Source organism: Planococcus citri, chromosome 4 (genome assembly GCF_950023065.1).
Source record: "Planococcus citri chromosome 4, ihPlaCitr1.1, whole genome shotgun sequence".
NCBI lineage: Eukaryota > Metazoa > Arthropoda > Insecta > Hemiptera > Pseudococcidae > Planococcus > Planococcus citri.
The window spans coordinates 49,747,690-49,763,538 of NC_088680.1; the positions used below are offsets into that span (position 1 = coordinate 49,747,690).

General features: G+C 31.9%; 2 protein-coding genes across 2 annotated transcripts; both read right to left on the reverse strand.

Moving 5' to 3' along the window:
* Positions 1–3,808: 3,808 nt before the first annotated feature.
* On the reverse strand, positions 3,809–7,185 carry LOC135843641 (uncharacterized). The gene is made up of 13 exons (XM_065361591.1): positions 6,827–7,185; positions 6,476–6,622; positions 6,297–6,347; positions 6,147–6,191; positions 5,976–6,044; positions 5,847–5,897; positions 5,628–5,678; positions 5,476–5,526; positions 5,272–5,319; positions 5,139–5,195; positions 4,943–5,005; positions 4,243–4,296; positions 3,809–4,122 (listed from the first exon to the last, which is right to left on the reverse strand). The coding sequence occupies exons 1-13, from the start codon at positions 6,983–6,985 to the stop codon at positions 4,081–4,083; spliced, it is 888 nt and encodes a 295-aa protein (XP_065217663.1). The 5' UTR covers positions 6,986–7,185; the 3' UTR covers positions 3,809–4,080.
* A 1,642-nt stretch (positions 7,186–8,827) lies between these two features.
* LOC135843836 (trigger factor-like) lies at positions 8,828–11,621 on the reverse strand. The gene is made up of 13 exons (XM_065361865.1): positions 11,392–11,621; positions 11,111–11,275; positions 10,888–10,938; positions 10,761–10,805; positions 10,605–10,673; positions 10,471–10,521; positions 10,111–10,161; positions 9,970–10,020; positions 9,845–9,892; positions 9,710–9,766; positions 9,529–9,591; positions 9,366–9,419; positions 8,828–9,080 (listed from the first exon to the last, which is right to left on the reverse strand). The coding sequence occupies exons 1-13, from the start codon at positions 11,545–11,547 to the stop codon at positions 8,925–8,927; spliced, it is 1,017 nt and encodes a 338-aa protein (XP_065217937.1). The 5' UTR covers positions 11,548–11,621; the 3' UTR covers positions 8,828–8,924.
* Between the last annotated feature and the right edge of the window lie 4,228 nt (positions 11,622–15,849).

The window sequence follows — 15,849 nt, forward strand, 5'->3', positions numbered from 1 at the left end:
CTAATGAACCAATATGGCTGAAATTTGGTATGTAGGTTCCCATAAGGGTTCTTAACCTATGGTAAAAATTTCAGCGCGATTGTCGTAGTAGCTTTCGCACAATCGAATAAAATGTAACTTGTTCTGACTTACCCCACTTTGGGGTAAGTCAGAAAATCTACAAAATTAATTGGTATTATTAGGATTCGACCCTGATCGATGCGCAATTGGTCGAATAACATGTTTTCGAGGTCGTAGAATCCAAATCTGGAGTTATTTTTTTTGTAGGAGTGGGAGGGTGAGGCGTGGGGAGGGGGCAATTCCAAATTTTTCGTACATTATTGTGTAATATGTCGATTGATATGTTTTCAAGGTCGTAGAATCCGAATCTGCAGTTATTTTTTTGTAGGAGTGGGGAGCGTGGGGAGAGGGAAAATTTCGAATTTTTCCTACATTATTGTGTAATATGTCGAATAATATGTTTTCGAAATCGTAGAATCCGAATTTAGAGTAATTTTTTTGTAGGAGTGGGGGGTGAGGCGTGGGGAAAGGGAAAATTTCAAATTTCTCCCACATTATCGTGTTATATGTCGAATAATATATTTTCTAGGTCGTAGAATTCAAATCTGGAGTTATTTTTTTTGTAGGAGAGGGAAGTGAGGCGTGGGGAAAGGTAATATATAAAAATTTTCCTACACTATCGTGTAATATGTTGAATAATATGTTCTCGAGGTCGTAGAATTCGAATCTGGAGATATTTTTTTTTGTAGGGGTGGGAGGTGAGTCAAGGGGAAAGAGAGTAAATTACAAATTTTGCCTATATTAATGTGTAATATGTCGATTGATATGTTTTTGAGGTCGTATAATTCGAATCTGGGGTTATTTTTTGCAGGGGTAGGAGGTGAGGCAAGGGGAGAGGAGAAATTTCAAATTTTGTCTATAATATTGTGTAACATGTTGGTTGATGTGTTCAAGGTCGCAGAATTCGAATCTTGAGCTAGTTTTTAGGGTCGAGTGCTATCCAAGTATCACCGTTTGGGGAGAGGGCCCCACCCATGCGAACCTACGACTCACCTTCCACCTTCACCATAAAAAATGACTCCGGATTCGAATTCTACGACCTAGAAAATATATTATTCGACATATAACACGATAATGTGGGAGAAATTTGAAATTTTCCCTTTCCCCACGCCTCACCCTCCACTCCTACAAAAAAAAATTACTCCAAATTCGGATTCTACGATTTCGAAAACATATTATTCGACATATTACACAATAATGTACGAAAAATTCGAAATTTTCCCTCTCCCCACGCCTCACCCCCCACTCCTACAAAAAAAAAATAACTGCAGATTCGGATTCTACGACCTCGAAAACATATCAATCGACATATTACACAATACTGTACGAAAAATTTAGAATTGCCCCCTCCCCACGCCTCACCCCCCACTCCTACAAAAAAAATAACTCCAGATTTGGATTCTACGACCTCGAAAACATATCATTCTACGTATTACACATTGATGAAGTCCAATCCTACTTATCAATGTTCACTTTTCTGACTTACCCCATAGCACTAATTTAGGGGGTAAGTCAGAAAAAGCGATATAAATAATGAATAATTTAAAATTTAAAAAAATTGAATACTTGGGGTTTTACATTATTGTTTTAGGAATACTTTCACTTATAATATCACTTTTACTGATCATTTCTTCTGAGGCAAAAAGCAGTTTGAAAAACACTTATTACAATTTGAAATCAAATTCAAAACAGCAACTAAAAATGAACCAATGAAAAGCCTGTAAAATGAAACTGGGTCGCGAAATTTTTTATGCTGTGATGAAGTAGGGGTAGTACCCTCAAGTTACCCCTGGGTAGCGCTTCGGCAGATATAAGCCTCTAAGAGCTAGAGCAGTTTTTCTGACTTACCCCGAATTCGGACTTCCCCCGGTGCACCTTATTGTTTTTCAAAAGCTTTTGCCCTCGCTTTGCTCGGGCTAAATTGTTGTAACTTTTCACATCAAAATCACTCGATAGTGAACTGATTTTAATCGAAGGAACAGGTAAGAATATAGACTAAATGCCTACTTGCCTACATATAAATTATTCGTTCGAATTTTAAAATGGAGTTTTGAATCAATTTGCTGTTTATTTAGGAACGAAATTAAAATTGCCCGTGGGACAGTACTCTTATCCATTTGCTGTATAGACGATTTCAATGAAACGTCACAATGACGTCAGTTGACGGACAGCTGCATTGTGATTGGCTAATGGTGAAGCGACAATTGTTCGAAAGCGCTTTTGGCTACGTTTTCGGCCGCGAATTAACATTATGTTAAATGGGGAATTTAAAATCCATAAAGAAATAAGGAGAAAGCTTGTATGATTCTAGGGTCTTTTTCAACGCAGAATCCGAATTTAACAAGCGTTTTCCTTATTTCTTTACAGATTTTAAATTCCCCATTTAACGTAATGCTAATTTACGGCCAAATTTGTTTGTTGATAATGAAACCGACCAATCACAGCACAGCTGTCCGTCAAGTGACGTCACTGTGACGTTTCATTGAAATCGTCTAATCTGAAATTCCATCATCTTTTAATAGTGGATATTATGGTGAAATATTGTATTATGGGAAAGCGAAAATCGATATTCTATTCGCTTTCGATTTTAAGCATGAAGCCAGATTTATTGTTTTGAATCCAGTAAATTTGAATTACCAATTCATGAGTAATAAAATCTTCCTAGGGGCCCTAGTATCTCGGTACGTCTGTGTGCAGAGGACCTTTCGATGCCTTTCCAGCCTCCTAAAATTCCGAGAAAAAAACCTGTGAAAACACTTGCAATGTGACACAAAAAAAGCTATTTCAACCTTTGAAATCAACCCTTGTGAAAATACTGCGTATGTACTTTTACGAAAAAAAGATTCTTCACAGAAAGAGTTTCAAATTCAAGGTTAAAATAAAAACCTTTCGATTTAAGTATAATTTGAAATGTCTTTTCTAAAGAATCATTCTCTGCGACAAATTTTCATCCGCATAAAGTAAAAAGATGAATTAGATTTGTATTTTAATTGAATAGCAGAAAACAAAACCATAGGTACCTACTTATACTTACAATTTTTGTGTAAATTGATTTGTATCACGTATTTTTCGTATCAAAAACCATTTAAAATTTTGAAATGATTTTGGTGGTTGAGGTGGATTTCTATATCAAAAACCATTTCGAATTTTCAAATGTTTCTGATGTTTGTTGTTGCTTTAAAAAAAAAAATGAAAATAAAATATTCAATTTGAAATTTAGCACCTATAAACTCGAATGTATCATATTTTCACCCTTTCGATCGATTTAAGCATGTAGTAGGTAGCCTACTTATTATCAAAATCTTTTTAAGCCGATTCAAATCCAAAAATTTTTCCTGATTATTTTTGAAAAAAGAATCGTCTTCTAGGTCATTTTGCTGAAATTTTAATTTTCGTGAAAAATGTAAAAATGCTCATTTATTTAACGAAAAACAAAAAAAAACAAATTTTTACTTACCCGCAGTCAATCAAAGTTCCTCGTAATTAAAGTACTGGAAATATGAACGACAAACTACTAACTGAATCGGACCGCAGCATATATGAGTACATACTGCTATCCACCTGTCGATTGTTACGCTGTTGGTGTCATGTGTGAGAATCTCTAGCTGTTAAACTACATATGTATAGGTAGGTAGGTACCCTTATGAAATAATGCTGAAGGGGTAAACGGCATTTTAGCTGGGCCTATATTGTCCGTAATCCGTAACTAACTGCACATGAAAATGAATATTTACGACAATTTTTCATTTTAATGAGCATTTATTTCCAAACAATTACAGGATTATACTTCATCTTAGGCATTAATAAAATTAAAATAATCATTTTATCTGAAATTACGACGTATAGGTAGATATAGGTACTATTGTTATACTCGTACGTACAACTTTGTGTACTCATTTGAGTATGGCATGTATTTTACTCAACTTGACTGGTTCGGTTTTGTAATGGGAATACTTACTAAATACCTACCTATGTACTATTGTAGTAATAGGTACCATTGCCATTCATTTTTTTTCATATTCAGTGGATGTCATGACTTTTGGAGAACTGCATTTTGTATTCCTAGATCAATAACAAATTAATTAATTAAGAAATTGTTGAAAACAAATTTCATGAGATTCCAACTTATGGAAGAAAAATTGTTAAAAATAACATCAAATCAATAAAATTACACAATCTTACCACGTAACCCAAATCTTTCTGAAGTTTGTTGTTGTTTTCAAAACCTTCCTGTTTCTGGTGATTAGAAAAAAAATCGAATGAATAATTTGGTCGAGAGAAAATTCAGAATAAGCTTAATAAAGAAGGGAGGAAATCTCAACTGCCAGATAAAATTTTCAACTGAGCCAACAAAAGTCAACAGAGCATTCAAGAATGGATCAAACTATGAGTATACGACTTCACCTCCTGAATTTTCAAAAATTCAATTTCAAATTCGACTCATTTCCCTTGCAAAAAAAAAAACAAAATTTCAATATTTTTAACATTTTTAACCTTGAAAGTCGATTACCTACACTTTTAATAATAGTGCAGTGACTTCTAGTGGATTTTTAAGTTCGCCACTTCAAGTGTATTGGAAACTCCATTGATCAATTTACATAGATATCAATTTTAAGGACTTGTTTCTGCCTATTCAAGTTCAAATACATTGAATTGGAACGACTCAAAACCAAAAGTGATTTGGAAAAGTCAAAAATTCAAATTTTTTTTTCATTAAAAAAAGTCAAGATTTTTTTAAAAATTTGAAAAATGAGATTCATTGTTTAAAAGTTTGTCTGTTGTTTAATTTTTTGATCCTCTACAAATTTTTTTTTGTACGGATCACAAATTTAATATCTCTGGCAGCTTGATTGGGATATCTTCCTGGAAATATTTTTATTACCAATGTTTCCAAAAATTTTGAAATTTTTTCGTACGTTGATGCTTTGTACAACGGTTGTATGCACTAAATTCGGAAAGAAAAAAAGCAAACAAAGTGTTCATTGTTATTTGAATTATTTTCCTAACAATTTTTTGAAATTTTTACTATAATTTACTCGTATTTTATTGTACTTAATTGGAAATACTCTCGTACTTACCAAGCTCGTAATGTCTCTTATCACAACATCTTTGTCCATGCTTTTGTATTGACTTTCCTAAAATTGTGTGCCTAAAAATTAGCAACCAAAATCCCTCTATTTACGTTGTCTACCTTTATAAATTATCTCTCACCAATTCGGTTAATTTTTTCAAAGCTTCTTCTTCAGTCCATTCACGATGCTGTAAATGAATGTTCCATCACTATGAATTTGTTCAACATAGATATAGATAGGTACATATTTTATCTACTGTATCTCATTTTTATGTGATTTTTTGAATTTTTTCCTCAAAATGTAACTACGTGTCATTCTTTTCAATGTTTTGAGTTGAACTTACATCTTTCTCCCACATTCTTTCGAATGTAGCCCATCCTCTTTGAGTTCCTTTCTGAAAAAAAAAATAATAATAAAATAAGAGTATTTTAAGATTGAATTAAACTTATGAGTAAATGTTTCTCATATAAGAACCTTTGATTTGAGTTTACTTACCTTTCCATCTTCAAATTTTCCAGTCATGAAGTTGAAAGCAGATGAAAGTATCTAAAAATAAAATCATACTTTTTTGAAAAACAATTTACCTATGACTCGTTTTCTTTCTTCTGTCAATTTTTGTAGGTAGAGGTAGACTTTCTCAACACGATTAGTCAAGATTTTTAAAAATTGAAAGAAAATAACTGTAAAAGATAAATTAGGTAACTGGGCTGATACCTCGTATAAAAGATCTTTAATGGTTTGTAATAAAGTTTTAACGTTCTCTGTCTGCAACAGAAATTTCACAAATTTCAAGAAAAAATTTAATGGATACCTACCTATGTAGTTTCTTTGAGGAAAACTTACATTTCGTCTTCTTTCTCCACTGTTAAATATTCCTAGATCTACTACATGCCACATATCTTTAAGGAAAACCTAAAAAAAAATGAGTCAAAAATGTACTTATTATAATTCAATCTGAAATTTATGAGGGTGCGAGGGGGGATACAGAGCTATCTGTGATGATAATATACCTACCTTGGCGTATCTTGCTGGATTGTTCGTCAGAGTATCTTCAAGATTCTGTGTACAGAAGAAGAATCATTTTGTATTAATATGGCCAAAAAAACGTTTCCCATCCTCTTTGAATACCTATTATACGTCTAGTCAAGAATGAGATGCAATTACTTCTAAAAAAGATGCGTATTGTTTTTTTTCGTCGTCACTAGAATCTTTAATCTACAATCAAAGAAAATAGAAATGGCGTTTATGTAGGGGTAGGCAGACCTTGAAATATCTCCTTAAAATTCATATTAAGGTAGGTAACTTATGTATTTTTTATAATTTCGAGTTAGATAATTACGTACAATTTTTAAAATATCGTCAACATTTTTTGTAGATTCGAGCTTGTCCGAAGATTCGTCAAAATCAACTATAAGTTTTGGTGGAATCTCCGATTTGATTGATTGAGATTTATCTTTCGAATTCGGATCTTGTTCCGAAGGTGTGTATACCTGAAAAAAAAATAATTACTGAGATAGTTTCTTCTCCCATCAAGATTACGAAAATGATCATTGCTTTGGAGAGAAGCAAACAGATTTTAAGAGGCATGGAGAGGGCAGATGAGACGTTTTTAAAATAGGTAGGTATGGAATAATTTACGAGTTTTAAACATAATAGGTAGACATATGTAATCAAAAAATATTCAGTTCAGTTACTTGATCGTATATCCATCCCACTGTTGCCGAAGGAATATCAGTAATACCCATTGTCCAATCACTTTGATCATTCCCACGAGTCGTCGCTGGTCCTGATCCATCGACCAATGAATTCAACGAAATGTAAACTATCAATATAATATACGCCATGGCAACCATGATCACAAATTTATATGATTAAAAGTTACAAAGTTTAACGACTATAAAGATTATGCTTAGGTATAGGCACGACTTTTAGTCAGATGCCTAAATTTTCAAATTCGCAACAATCTGCACGTATCTTACACAACTCAATGAAAATGCGTAGAAATTTTTTCACATGTGGCTGGATGATTTATTTTTGTAATTTTTCTTCCACCGATACGCACACACATTTTCTCTTACATACGTGGTTTGGCAGGTTCGTGCGATGGAAAAATATTTCCCCTCTGGCGAAAATTTCTACGAATCGAACAAAGAAATTTTCCGGCCTTGTCAAAATATGCCATAGTGTCGACTTAATGACTCTGAAATGAATTTTCATGATTGAAAAATATTACCTTTAGTCGAAGGACGTCAGTAAAAAATAATCTATTACTCAGTCCTTGTCAGTAGGCCTATCTACACTTTAATTGATGATTATCAATATGAAATAAATTTTCAAAATATTGAATTTTAATAAAAATTTTAGGTATCTATAATATTCATTTTTACTCTCAGAAAGACTAGGTAGGTACCTATTTAAAAGACTAAGCTTGCTCATTCGTTTATGATTATTTTTCATGTAGAAATTAGAATTGAAGTAGAATCTGAGTCAAAATTGAAGTGACTAAAATGCGTACAAAATGTACAATGTGTCTCAACTTGGTTCGACCAAACAAAAGATTGTACATCGTATGTATCTCAATCATCAGAAAAATCTTTGAATCAAACCAAAAAAAAAAAAAAATCAAAATAGTATCGAATAATACATTACCAGACCAAATTTCAGGAACAGAATTTCATTTTTCAATTTTTATGAATTAAAAAAAATTTGAATCGGGCTCAACTTCCACGAAAAAAATTAAAATTTCGATTAAACTGAGATGGAAAGTTGAAATTTGGTTTATAGTATCGAGCCCTTGTACCTGTAACACCTTCAGTGGAGTTTTGATTAAAAAGCTGAATTTAATTTTGATTCTTTTAGGTGGGAATTTTTCTAAAGCTGGAAAATCCAAAGGTTTACTGAGGGCTCCAAAAGGGCTCAAAACTTCCACCAATCGATAAAAGATCAAAAATCAGAAACGAACCAAATTTCAGCTTTCTACCTCAATTTTAACAAATTTTAATTTTTTTTTCATGGAAAATAGATCACTTAGAAATTCGTCAGAATTCAGAAAATCAAATTTGACATCTCAAATTTGACTTGATGGCATAGGTTCCATTGGGTCTGTAGTACAGAAATATGTAGATAGATGCCTAACCTTTGGGGAATCCCTAGGTCAAATATTAAATGTTTTCTCAGATATTATAATTGTTCTCGAAGTGATCGGTCATGATTAATTAATAGGTATTAATATTAATATCTACTTTCAACAATCAACCGATGGAAAAATGCATCTCCTGTCCTATTCTATGAGTTAAAATCAAATTTTGGTTGTTCCGTTTTTTATTGCATTTTCTGAACCTATAAACCTGGTAAGGTCACGAGAGCAGAACTATGCATTATAGGTAGGTAGGTAGGTAGGTGTAGGTATCTTTTCATGCCCAAAGGGTTTAATGGCCTAATGCGAGCAATAATTAAAGTTTGAATCTCCCCCTCCCCCATGAAAAAATATGATTGATTCCATACTTTGATACACAAATAAAAGAGAGGCATCACAAATGTGTTTTCTCGTGGTTTGATTTCATCATGCCTGCTTCGTAGAAGTTTTTACTTAGGTATACCTACATATAAAAATATTGTATGTAGGTAACTAGGTATACTTACTCTACATTTTTCGTTTGAAAAATAGAAACAGCGATCAGTGCATTCAAATACATTAATATAATGTAAATTAATTTATTCGAGCTTAGCTTAAAATAAATTTTCCTTATTGATACAGATGCTAGGTTAGAAATGAGATTCCAACATCTAGATTTAATCCTTCTTGTGTTCTTCACCAGCTTTAGGGGCTTCAACGTGTTCGACATGCTCATGCACATGTTCATGTTCATGCCCATGTTCTTTTTCATGTTTTTCATCTTTTTTAATCTCCTGAATATTATGTTTTCGGGCGAAATCTCCTTTATAATCCTAGGAAACAAAGTTGATGAACATTACGATTACATATGTGTTCTTAGAGAGGAAAACCTATACTGGTACCTACATATGTATCTACCAAGGTATCAATTTGTTATTCCATAAGAAGTTTCATGCAGGTAATTTTAATTTCCCTCTAAATTGTCCTGTTACTCATTAAAAACCTGTAGGTTGGTAGTATTTCAGTCATTCCCCCACTTACATAGAAAAAGATTTGTGGAGGTTTGTTCAAGAATCAAAACTTACTTTTGGAATAACGTTTTGAATAAAATAACGTACCACATAATCGAAAGCCTTATCAAGTTTGTGTTTATCCACGATTTCTTCTTTTTTCTGAAAAAAAAAAAAAAAAAAATACTAGTAGGTAGTACTTAGATACATGAGAGTAAAAAATAAAATTATCATTTTCAATAATTCTTTTAAGAATTAAGGCATTACTTACTAGTACTTCCAAAAATCGTACGATTCTTTCGTATGTGTTTACTGTATAGAGGGCTTGCATGCACTGTTGAAAACATAATTTAATTTTTTCAGCAAATTTTCCCATCGTGAAGTATATACAAGCATAGTATTACCTATTATAATTGTTTTTAAATATCTTTGCCTTTTTTTTGAAAACTTACCAAACTGGTAGTGTCTTTGATGAGCTCTTCTTTATTCATGGTTTTGTATTCTTTTTCCTGTAGCATTGTTTAATACGTAGACAAATTAATTGTTTATACTCGATTCACAATCACACCATTTTTCTTTTTCCTTACCAAGTGTTCCAATTTTTTCAATGCATCTTCTTCACTGTATGTGCGCAGCTGTTTAAATAAATCATCTTACTATTGATTTTATAAAATAGGTACCTACTTGCATAGAGACCTGCCTATTCACTTACATCTTTTTCTTTTCTTCTTTCATATTCAGCCCATCCCATCTGAGCCCCTCTCTATGAAAAATGAATTGAAAATTATGATTAGCCAAGTACCTACTTAGCAGTAGGTCGAACCTACACTAGAAATAAATATTTCAAGTTTACTTTTCCAGCTTCGATTCTACCGGCGAAAAAGTTGTAAATGGCGTCCCATATCTACATAGAAATTGGTCATGTTTTGAAAATATGCATAGGCGATTTATGAGATATTTGTTTTCAGCGCTGAAGGGTGAGTATAGCAAGATAAGGATGCAGTTGTGGCTTCCATAGCTTTATGTCTTGACTAAAAAATATTTTGGCAGCATTCCCCTTCTTCCTTGAGTTTGAGTTATTTTATTGCAATTGATTTTTCTTTGGTGAAAAGTTTTTGAATTAAAAATAAAACATTCAAGAACTCAGCAGCTTTAGGAAACCGCAGCTATTCCCATTATCAAGCTATACTCGCTCTTCATCCTGAGCTTTTACCCCTTTTAAAAAATCTATCAATTTTTCATAAAATGATTTCACTTTTTCTGCCTGAAATGAAAAATATTATTCAATTTTGAACAAATGGTCGAATCTAAATTTGAATTGGATTCAATTCAAAGCTCAATAAGTACTTCTCGTTTTCTCTGACTGCTGTTAAATAATCCCATATCGACTATATGCTGCATGTTTTTGTAAAGGATCTGGGGGAAATTTATTAAACATTAATTTATAAGTGCGAATTCTCGAATTATTTTATTTTCGTTGAGGAGAAAATGAGAGACAGTTACTTTGGCATATCTAGCTGGCTCATGGGTTAGCGTGTTCTCAAATTTCTGCAAAAGATTGAATTGAAATGTGAGAAGATCTACTAATACGATACGAAGTAGAATTACTGCATGAATTTTACGATTTTACCTCCAAGAAAGGCAAACATTTCTCTTTTTCTTCATTGCTGGATACCTCAATCTGAAAATAAAAAAAAGAATGAGAATGGATTGAAATTTGTTTCAATTCACTGGTGATAGGCAGTGATGGAAAGTTCCTAAATCTTGCAATAGTGGATTTGACTTCATTCATTGAAAAATTGAATTTTGCCTTTTAGAAATCAAAAACGACAAATTATAATTTTATAATTTACCATTTTCAAAATATCATCGACCTTCTTCACAGGTTCATGTTCATCAGGAGAGTAGTTCTCATCGACTTCGATTTTTGGTTCATCGTTTTGAACAACAGTAAGGTCTGGTTTGATAGAATGAGATTCATCTTTTGGATTTGATTCTACTTCGGAAGGTTTGGGTGCCTATAGAAATAATTTATAATCATTGGTTATGTACCTATTAAATTATTCCTACTCTTACTTAAATATGAGCATTGAGCAATTCAAATACAGTATATTCACAAGTTCAAAACAATTACTTGTTGATTGTATAACCAACCAAACGTTGGAAGATTCGCGAACCAATCATTCTGATCACTCTGAGGTGCGGGTACCTTTTCAGTGACTGATTCGTCGGTGGCCAATGAATTGGAGAAAATGACCGATAGTAATGTAATAAACGCGATTGAAATCATAATAAAATGAATAAAACATACAGGCAGAACTTTAACTCTGAAAATTTCAATGCCGATGTTCGTCTTGCAAAAAGGTAGGTAAGGTTGGGTGATGAATTTTACAATCCAATGACAACGCGCAGAAATTTTTCACATGCTGGTAATTTATCATCATTACTGTTTACCAGTTCCATATTTTTTTATTCTCTGAAACGTTCACGTAGGCAGTTGAAGATGAAGCTTCTTAAAAGCATAAATTATGTCACGTTAGACCTAAATTTTTTTTTCAACAAATTTTTATTGAATAGGTATAGGTCTAAATGTCAGCTTTGTTTTGGGAGTTGAATAAATTTTATTTCGATTTGATGTTTTCTCTCAAGGATGAGAAAGGGGCGATAATGATAAGCATTTAAATACACAACAATACCTAATAAATCAAATTCAAACTATTCTTAAACTATAAAGTTTTCTTGTAATGTAAATTAGGTACCAGTAACTGCAATGGAAATTTCAACTGATATAATATTATAGTTCTGTTTATCCTCACGCATATCTTCATGTTAGTTGCTGATCATCCTATGTACTTGTGATTGTCAGCAGTGAATTCTTTTTCAAGTTCTTCGTCTCAGATTCTGCCAATGTGATGTGATTGTCTCTAGCCAATTTTCCTTTGTAATTCTGAAAAACAAAATAAAAATACTTACAAATAGGTACCAGGTACCTACATTGATTAATTACTCTCCTATGTCATTTCATTATTATACTTACTTAGTACCACCAAATTAGTTTTATGATAACATCATGGCATGATCAATCAGTCTCAAAGAAAATTGTGAAGAAGTTCTCATATAGTTGAAGCTTCATCAACTTGTCAAGATGGTGTATCAAGGTATCAGAAATAATGAGAAAATTAAAAATTTATTAGATTGGCTTCTTTACAGACAGAAGATTCCTATTTACTAAATAATCTAGGTAATTCATCATTTTCCCATTGTAAATGTGCAACGGCCAAAATTGTGATTCCAAACTTATCCGATAAATTTTCCAATTTTTCGAGGCATTCGCGAATTTTCTCAATAATATTTGGCCGCGCTCGGTTTTTTGATTTTTGTTTATGTACTCGCTAAAAGTTTGTCTTTTTTTTTCCATTCTTTTTCAATTCGTTGGTTCGTCAATGTACTTTTTCTTATAATTTTTTTATGTACGCGAATTCGCAAAATTTATATAATATCTATTTGTTTCATGTACTTTTTATGTTTTCTTTATAAATGAATTTATCTAATGACGATTTCTACTTTTTGTATCGTCATGTCTGTTACATAAATGGGGGCCCGTCCGGGATGGAAACAAAACGGTTTGTTATTTCGTTTTTTACATATTTTGTTTTTCAACTTTTTAAAAGAAATGTTCGATCAAAAAAATCATTTGGTTGAAATTTTGAACCAAGATCCAAACATCTGTACATATCTACGACTACATTTTCTCCGCGGAGTTTGAGTATGCCGAATGCATCAACCTTTGATACTACGTCACTACCTTCGATTTCTGTCAAATGAGTCTGCATAATTCGCCAAATTCGTTCAATTTTCTGCAATTATCGATGTCGTTTTTCTCAGCCTGAACCACCAGCACTTGTGTCAATTGATTGGTAATAATATTTTGCTGTTTTCGTTTATTTCGTTCAGCTCATCACCTCTCACGTCATCACATCATTGTTTTCGTTTGGTATTCAAGTATACATGGTATTTATGTTTCGAAAAAAATACGGTTTTGTAATTTTTATTTATTCACGATGTTTTATTTGATAAATTGTCAATTCATTTTCGCATACTTATAACCAACGATATTACGTAATTAAGTAATTACCTACCTACCTTATGCTATATTTTTTTTTTTTGAAAATTGATTGATCAAAGAAAGACATGGAGGAATTCTCAAATAATCCAAAGTTGTTCAATTGTCTCCTTACATTAACTAAAACTCTGATAAGACTTCATAATCATCTAGATTTATCAGAAGGTAACAATATCCAAAATGCAAATCAGTTAAATTTCTTGAAAAGGTTTTATTACTCTGGTTTGTTAGCCCAAAACAATGAAAAAGGTTTTTGTCAGCCTTTTCCTCATCAATTACCTCAAATACCTGTGTCAAATTTTATAGAAACATTTAAAGGTAATGTTAATTTGTCTTCGAATAATGCAACCGATAATTATGATTCTACAAGCTCAATTCAAATTTATGAACAGAGTTATGGAAATTATCTCAATTTCAGTGATACAAAAAGATGTCTTTCCAAAAATAAGGAAATTAATGATTTTATTGAACCAAAAATTGTACCTGTTTCTCAAGTTTACGAACAAACTTATGGAAATTATCTTGATTTAAGCCATGTAGGTACGAGATTTTCTAATTTTCACAAAAAACCAGATCACGTAATTATCGATATGTCTTTTATGGATGATTTTTGTGAGGCAAAAGTTTCGAGCAAATCTTTGGAACTTGTGAATGAAAATACAAATAATTTCCAACTTGAAATTTTGAACTCAGACAAAAATCACGCATGTGATTTCACTCATAATTCTTTGAAAATGGAATTTAAAATCATTGATGATTTTCCCAAAGCAGAAAACTCAAATAATTTTTGTCCTGATTTTTCACCAAAGTTTGAAACTCGTGAGATCAAAATATCTGAAAAGGCTCATTCAGTTGAGAATTTTTCGGAGATTGAAAATATTAACATAGTTGAGGTATCTGAACCCCCAATTTTATCTCAAGTTTGTTGTGATTCAGAAAACTATGTTTTCAGTTCAAGTTTTTCTGAGTTTGATTTGTTAAAACTAGAAAATGAAATATTTTTTGAGCCAATCATGTTTGAGTCGTCTTCAAATAGTGTTACTAGACCACAAACTTCAAACTTGATAAATTTAGGATCACAAATTCCAAAAGTTCATGATAAACTAGTTTTAGATGTAACTATAAGTGAGAACTCTCACAAATCCAACGTGTCTGAAGATCTTGAAGTTGAAATCAAACTTATAAATCCTTTTTTCAAACTTGTCAATAATTTTGATACAAAATTTATAATCATCAGTATAACAAAACGTTATTTAAAAATGATTTTTGATAAAACCTATCTCTCTTATTTTACTGCATTTTCTCATGCAGGGGGCAAGTCTGTATCTTTTGTAAAACCTTTGCAGGATCATAATTTTTGTGGATATAATAAAATGTTCGATGATCAATTGATTTTGAAATTTATTTTGATTTCCCTGAAACGCAAAAGGAAAAAACGTTTTTTAGATCTTTATGGTTCGCTTTCCTCTGTAAATTTATTCGCTCAAACTGCTCGAAGATATTGATTTTTCTGATCAATTAATTTTTATTCTCGAAATGAAAATGATAAATTTTTTCTGATTTAGTGGCATTTCTATGCACATCTTTGTGATCAAATTTTCCAACTTTCCAGTTTTTCTTCCTATTTTTTCCTACTTATCTTTTTGTTTTCCTTTGTTTTCCTTTCCTACTCTCTGGAATGGGGTGAGGGACTTTTGTCCAAGCCTTACATTCCAGAGAAGGTGACAGACCATGGTGCAGGCTTGTTGTTTTCCACCTACGCAAGTCTCACGTTGGTGTCACTCTCTTCTCCTATTTTTTTATTTTTCCATGATGTCTCCCAATTTTTGTCTCTTTTTCCTCATACTTAATTATTGTCCTATATATTTTTTGTTTTTTTTTTTAATTTATTGTTTTGTTTAATTTACAACGCGATAAAATTAATTTAGGTAATTTTTGATTGTTTATTATTATTTCACAATTTTGTTATTTTCATCTATGTTCAATTCAATTTTCTCCAAGCTTGCTTTGAGAAATTTGAATTAGCCAGGGGGCATATGCAACGGCCAAAATTGTGATTCCAAACTTATCCGATAAATTTTCCAATTTTTCGAGGCATTCGCGAATTTTCTCAATAATATTTGGCCGCGCTCGGTTTTTTGATTTTTGTTTATGTACTCGCTAAAAGTTTGTCTTTTTTTTTCCATTCTTTTTCAATTCGTTGGTTCGTCAATGTACTTTTTCTTATAATTTTTTTATGTACGCGAATTCGCAAAATTTATATAATATCTATTTGTTTCATGTACTTTTTATGTTTTCTTTATAAATGAATTTATCTAATGACGATTTCTACTTTTTGTATCGTCATGTCTGTTACATACTTAGTACCACCAAATTAGTTTTATGATAACATCATGGCATGATCAATCAGTCTCAAAGAAAATTGTGAAGAAGTTCTCATATAGTTGAAGCTTCATCAACTTGTCAAGA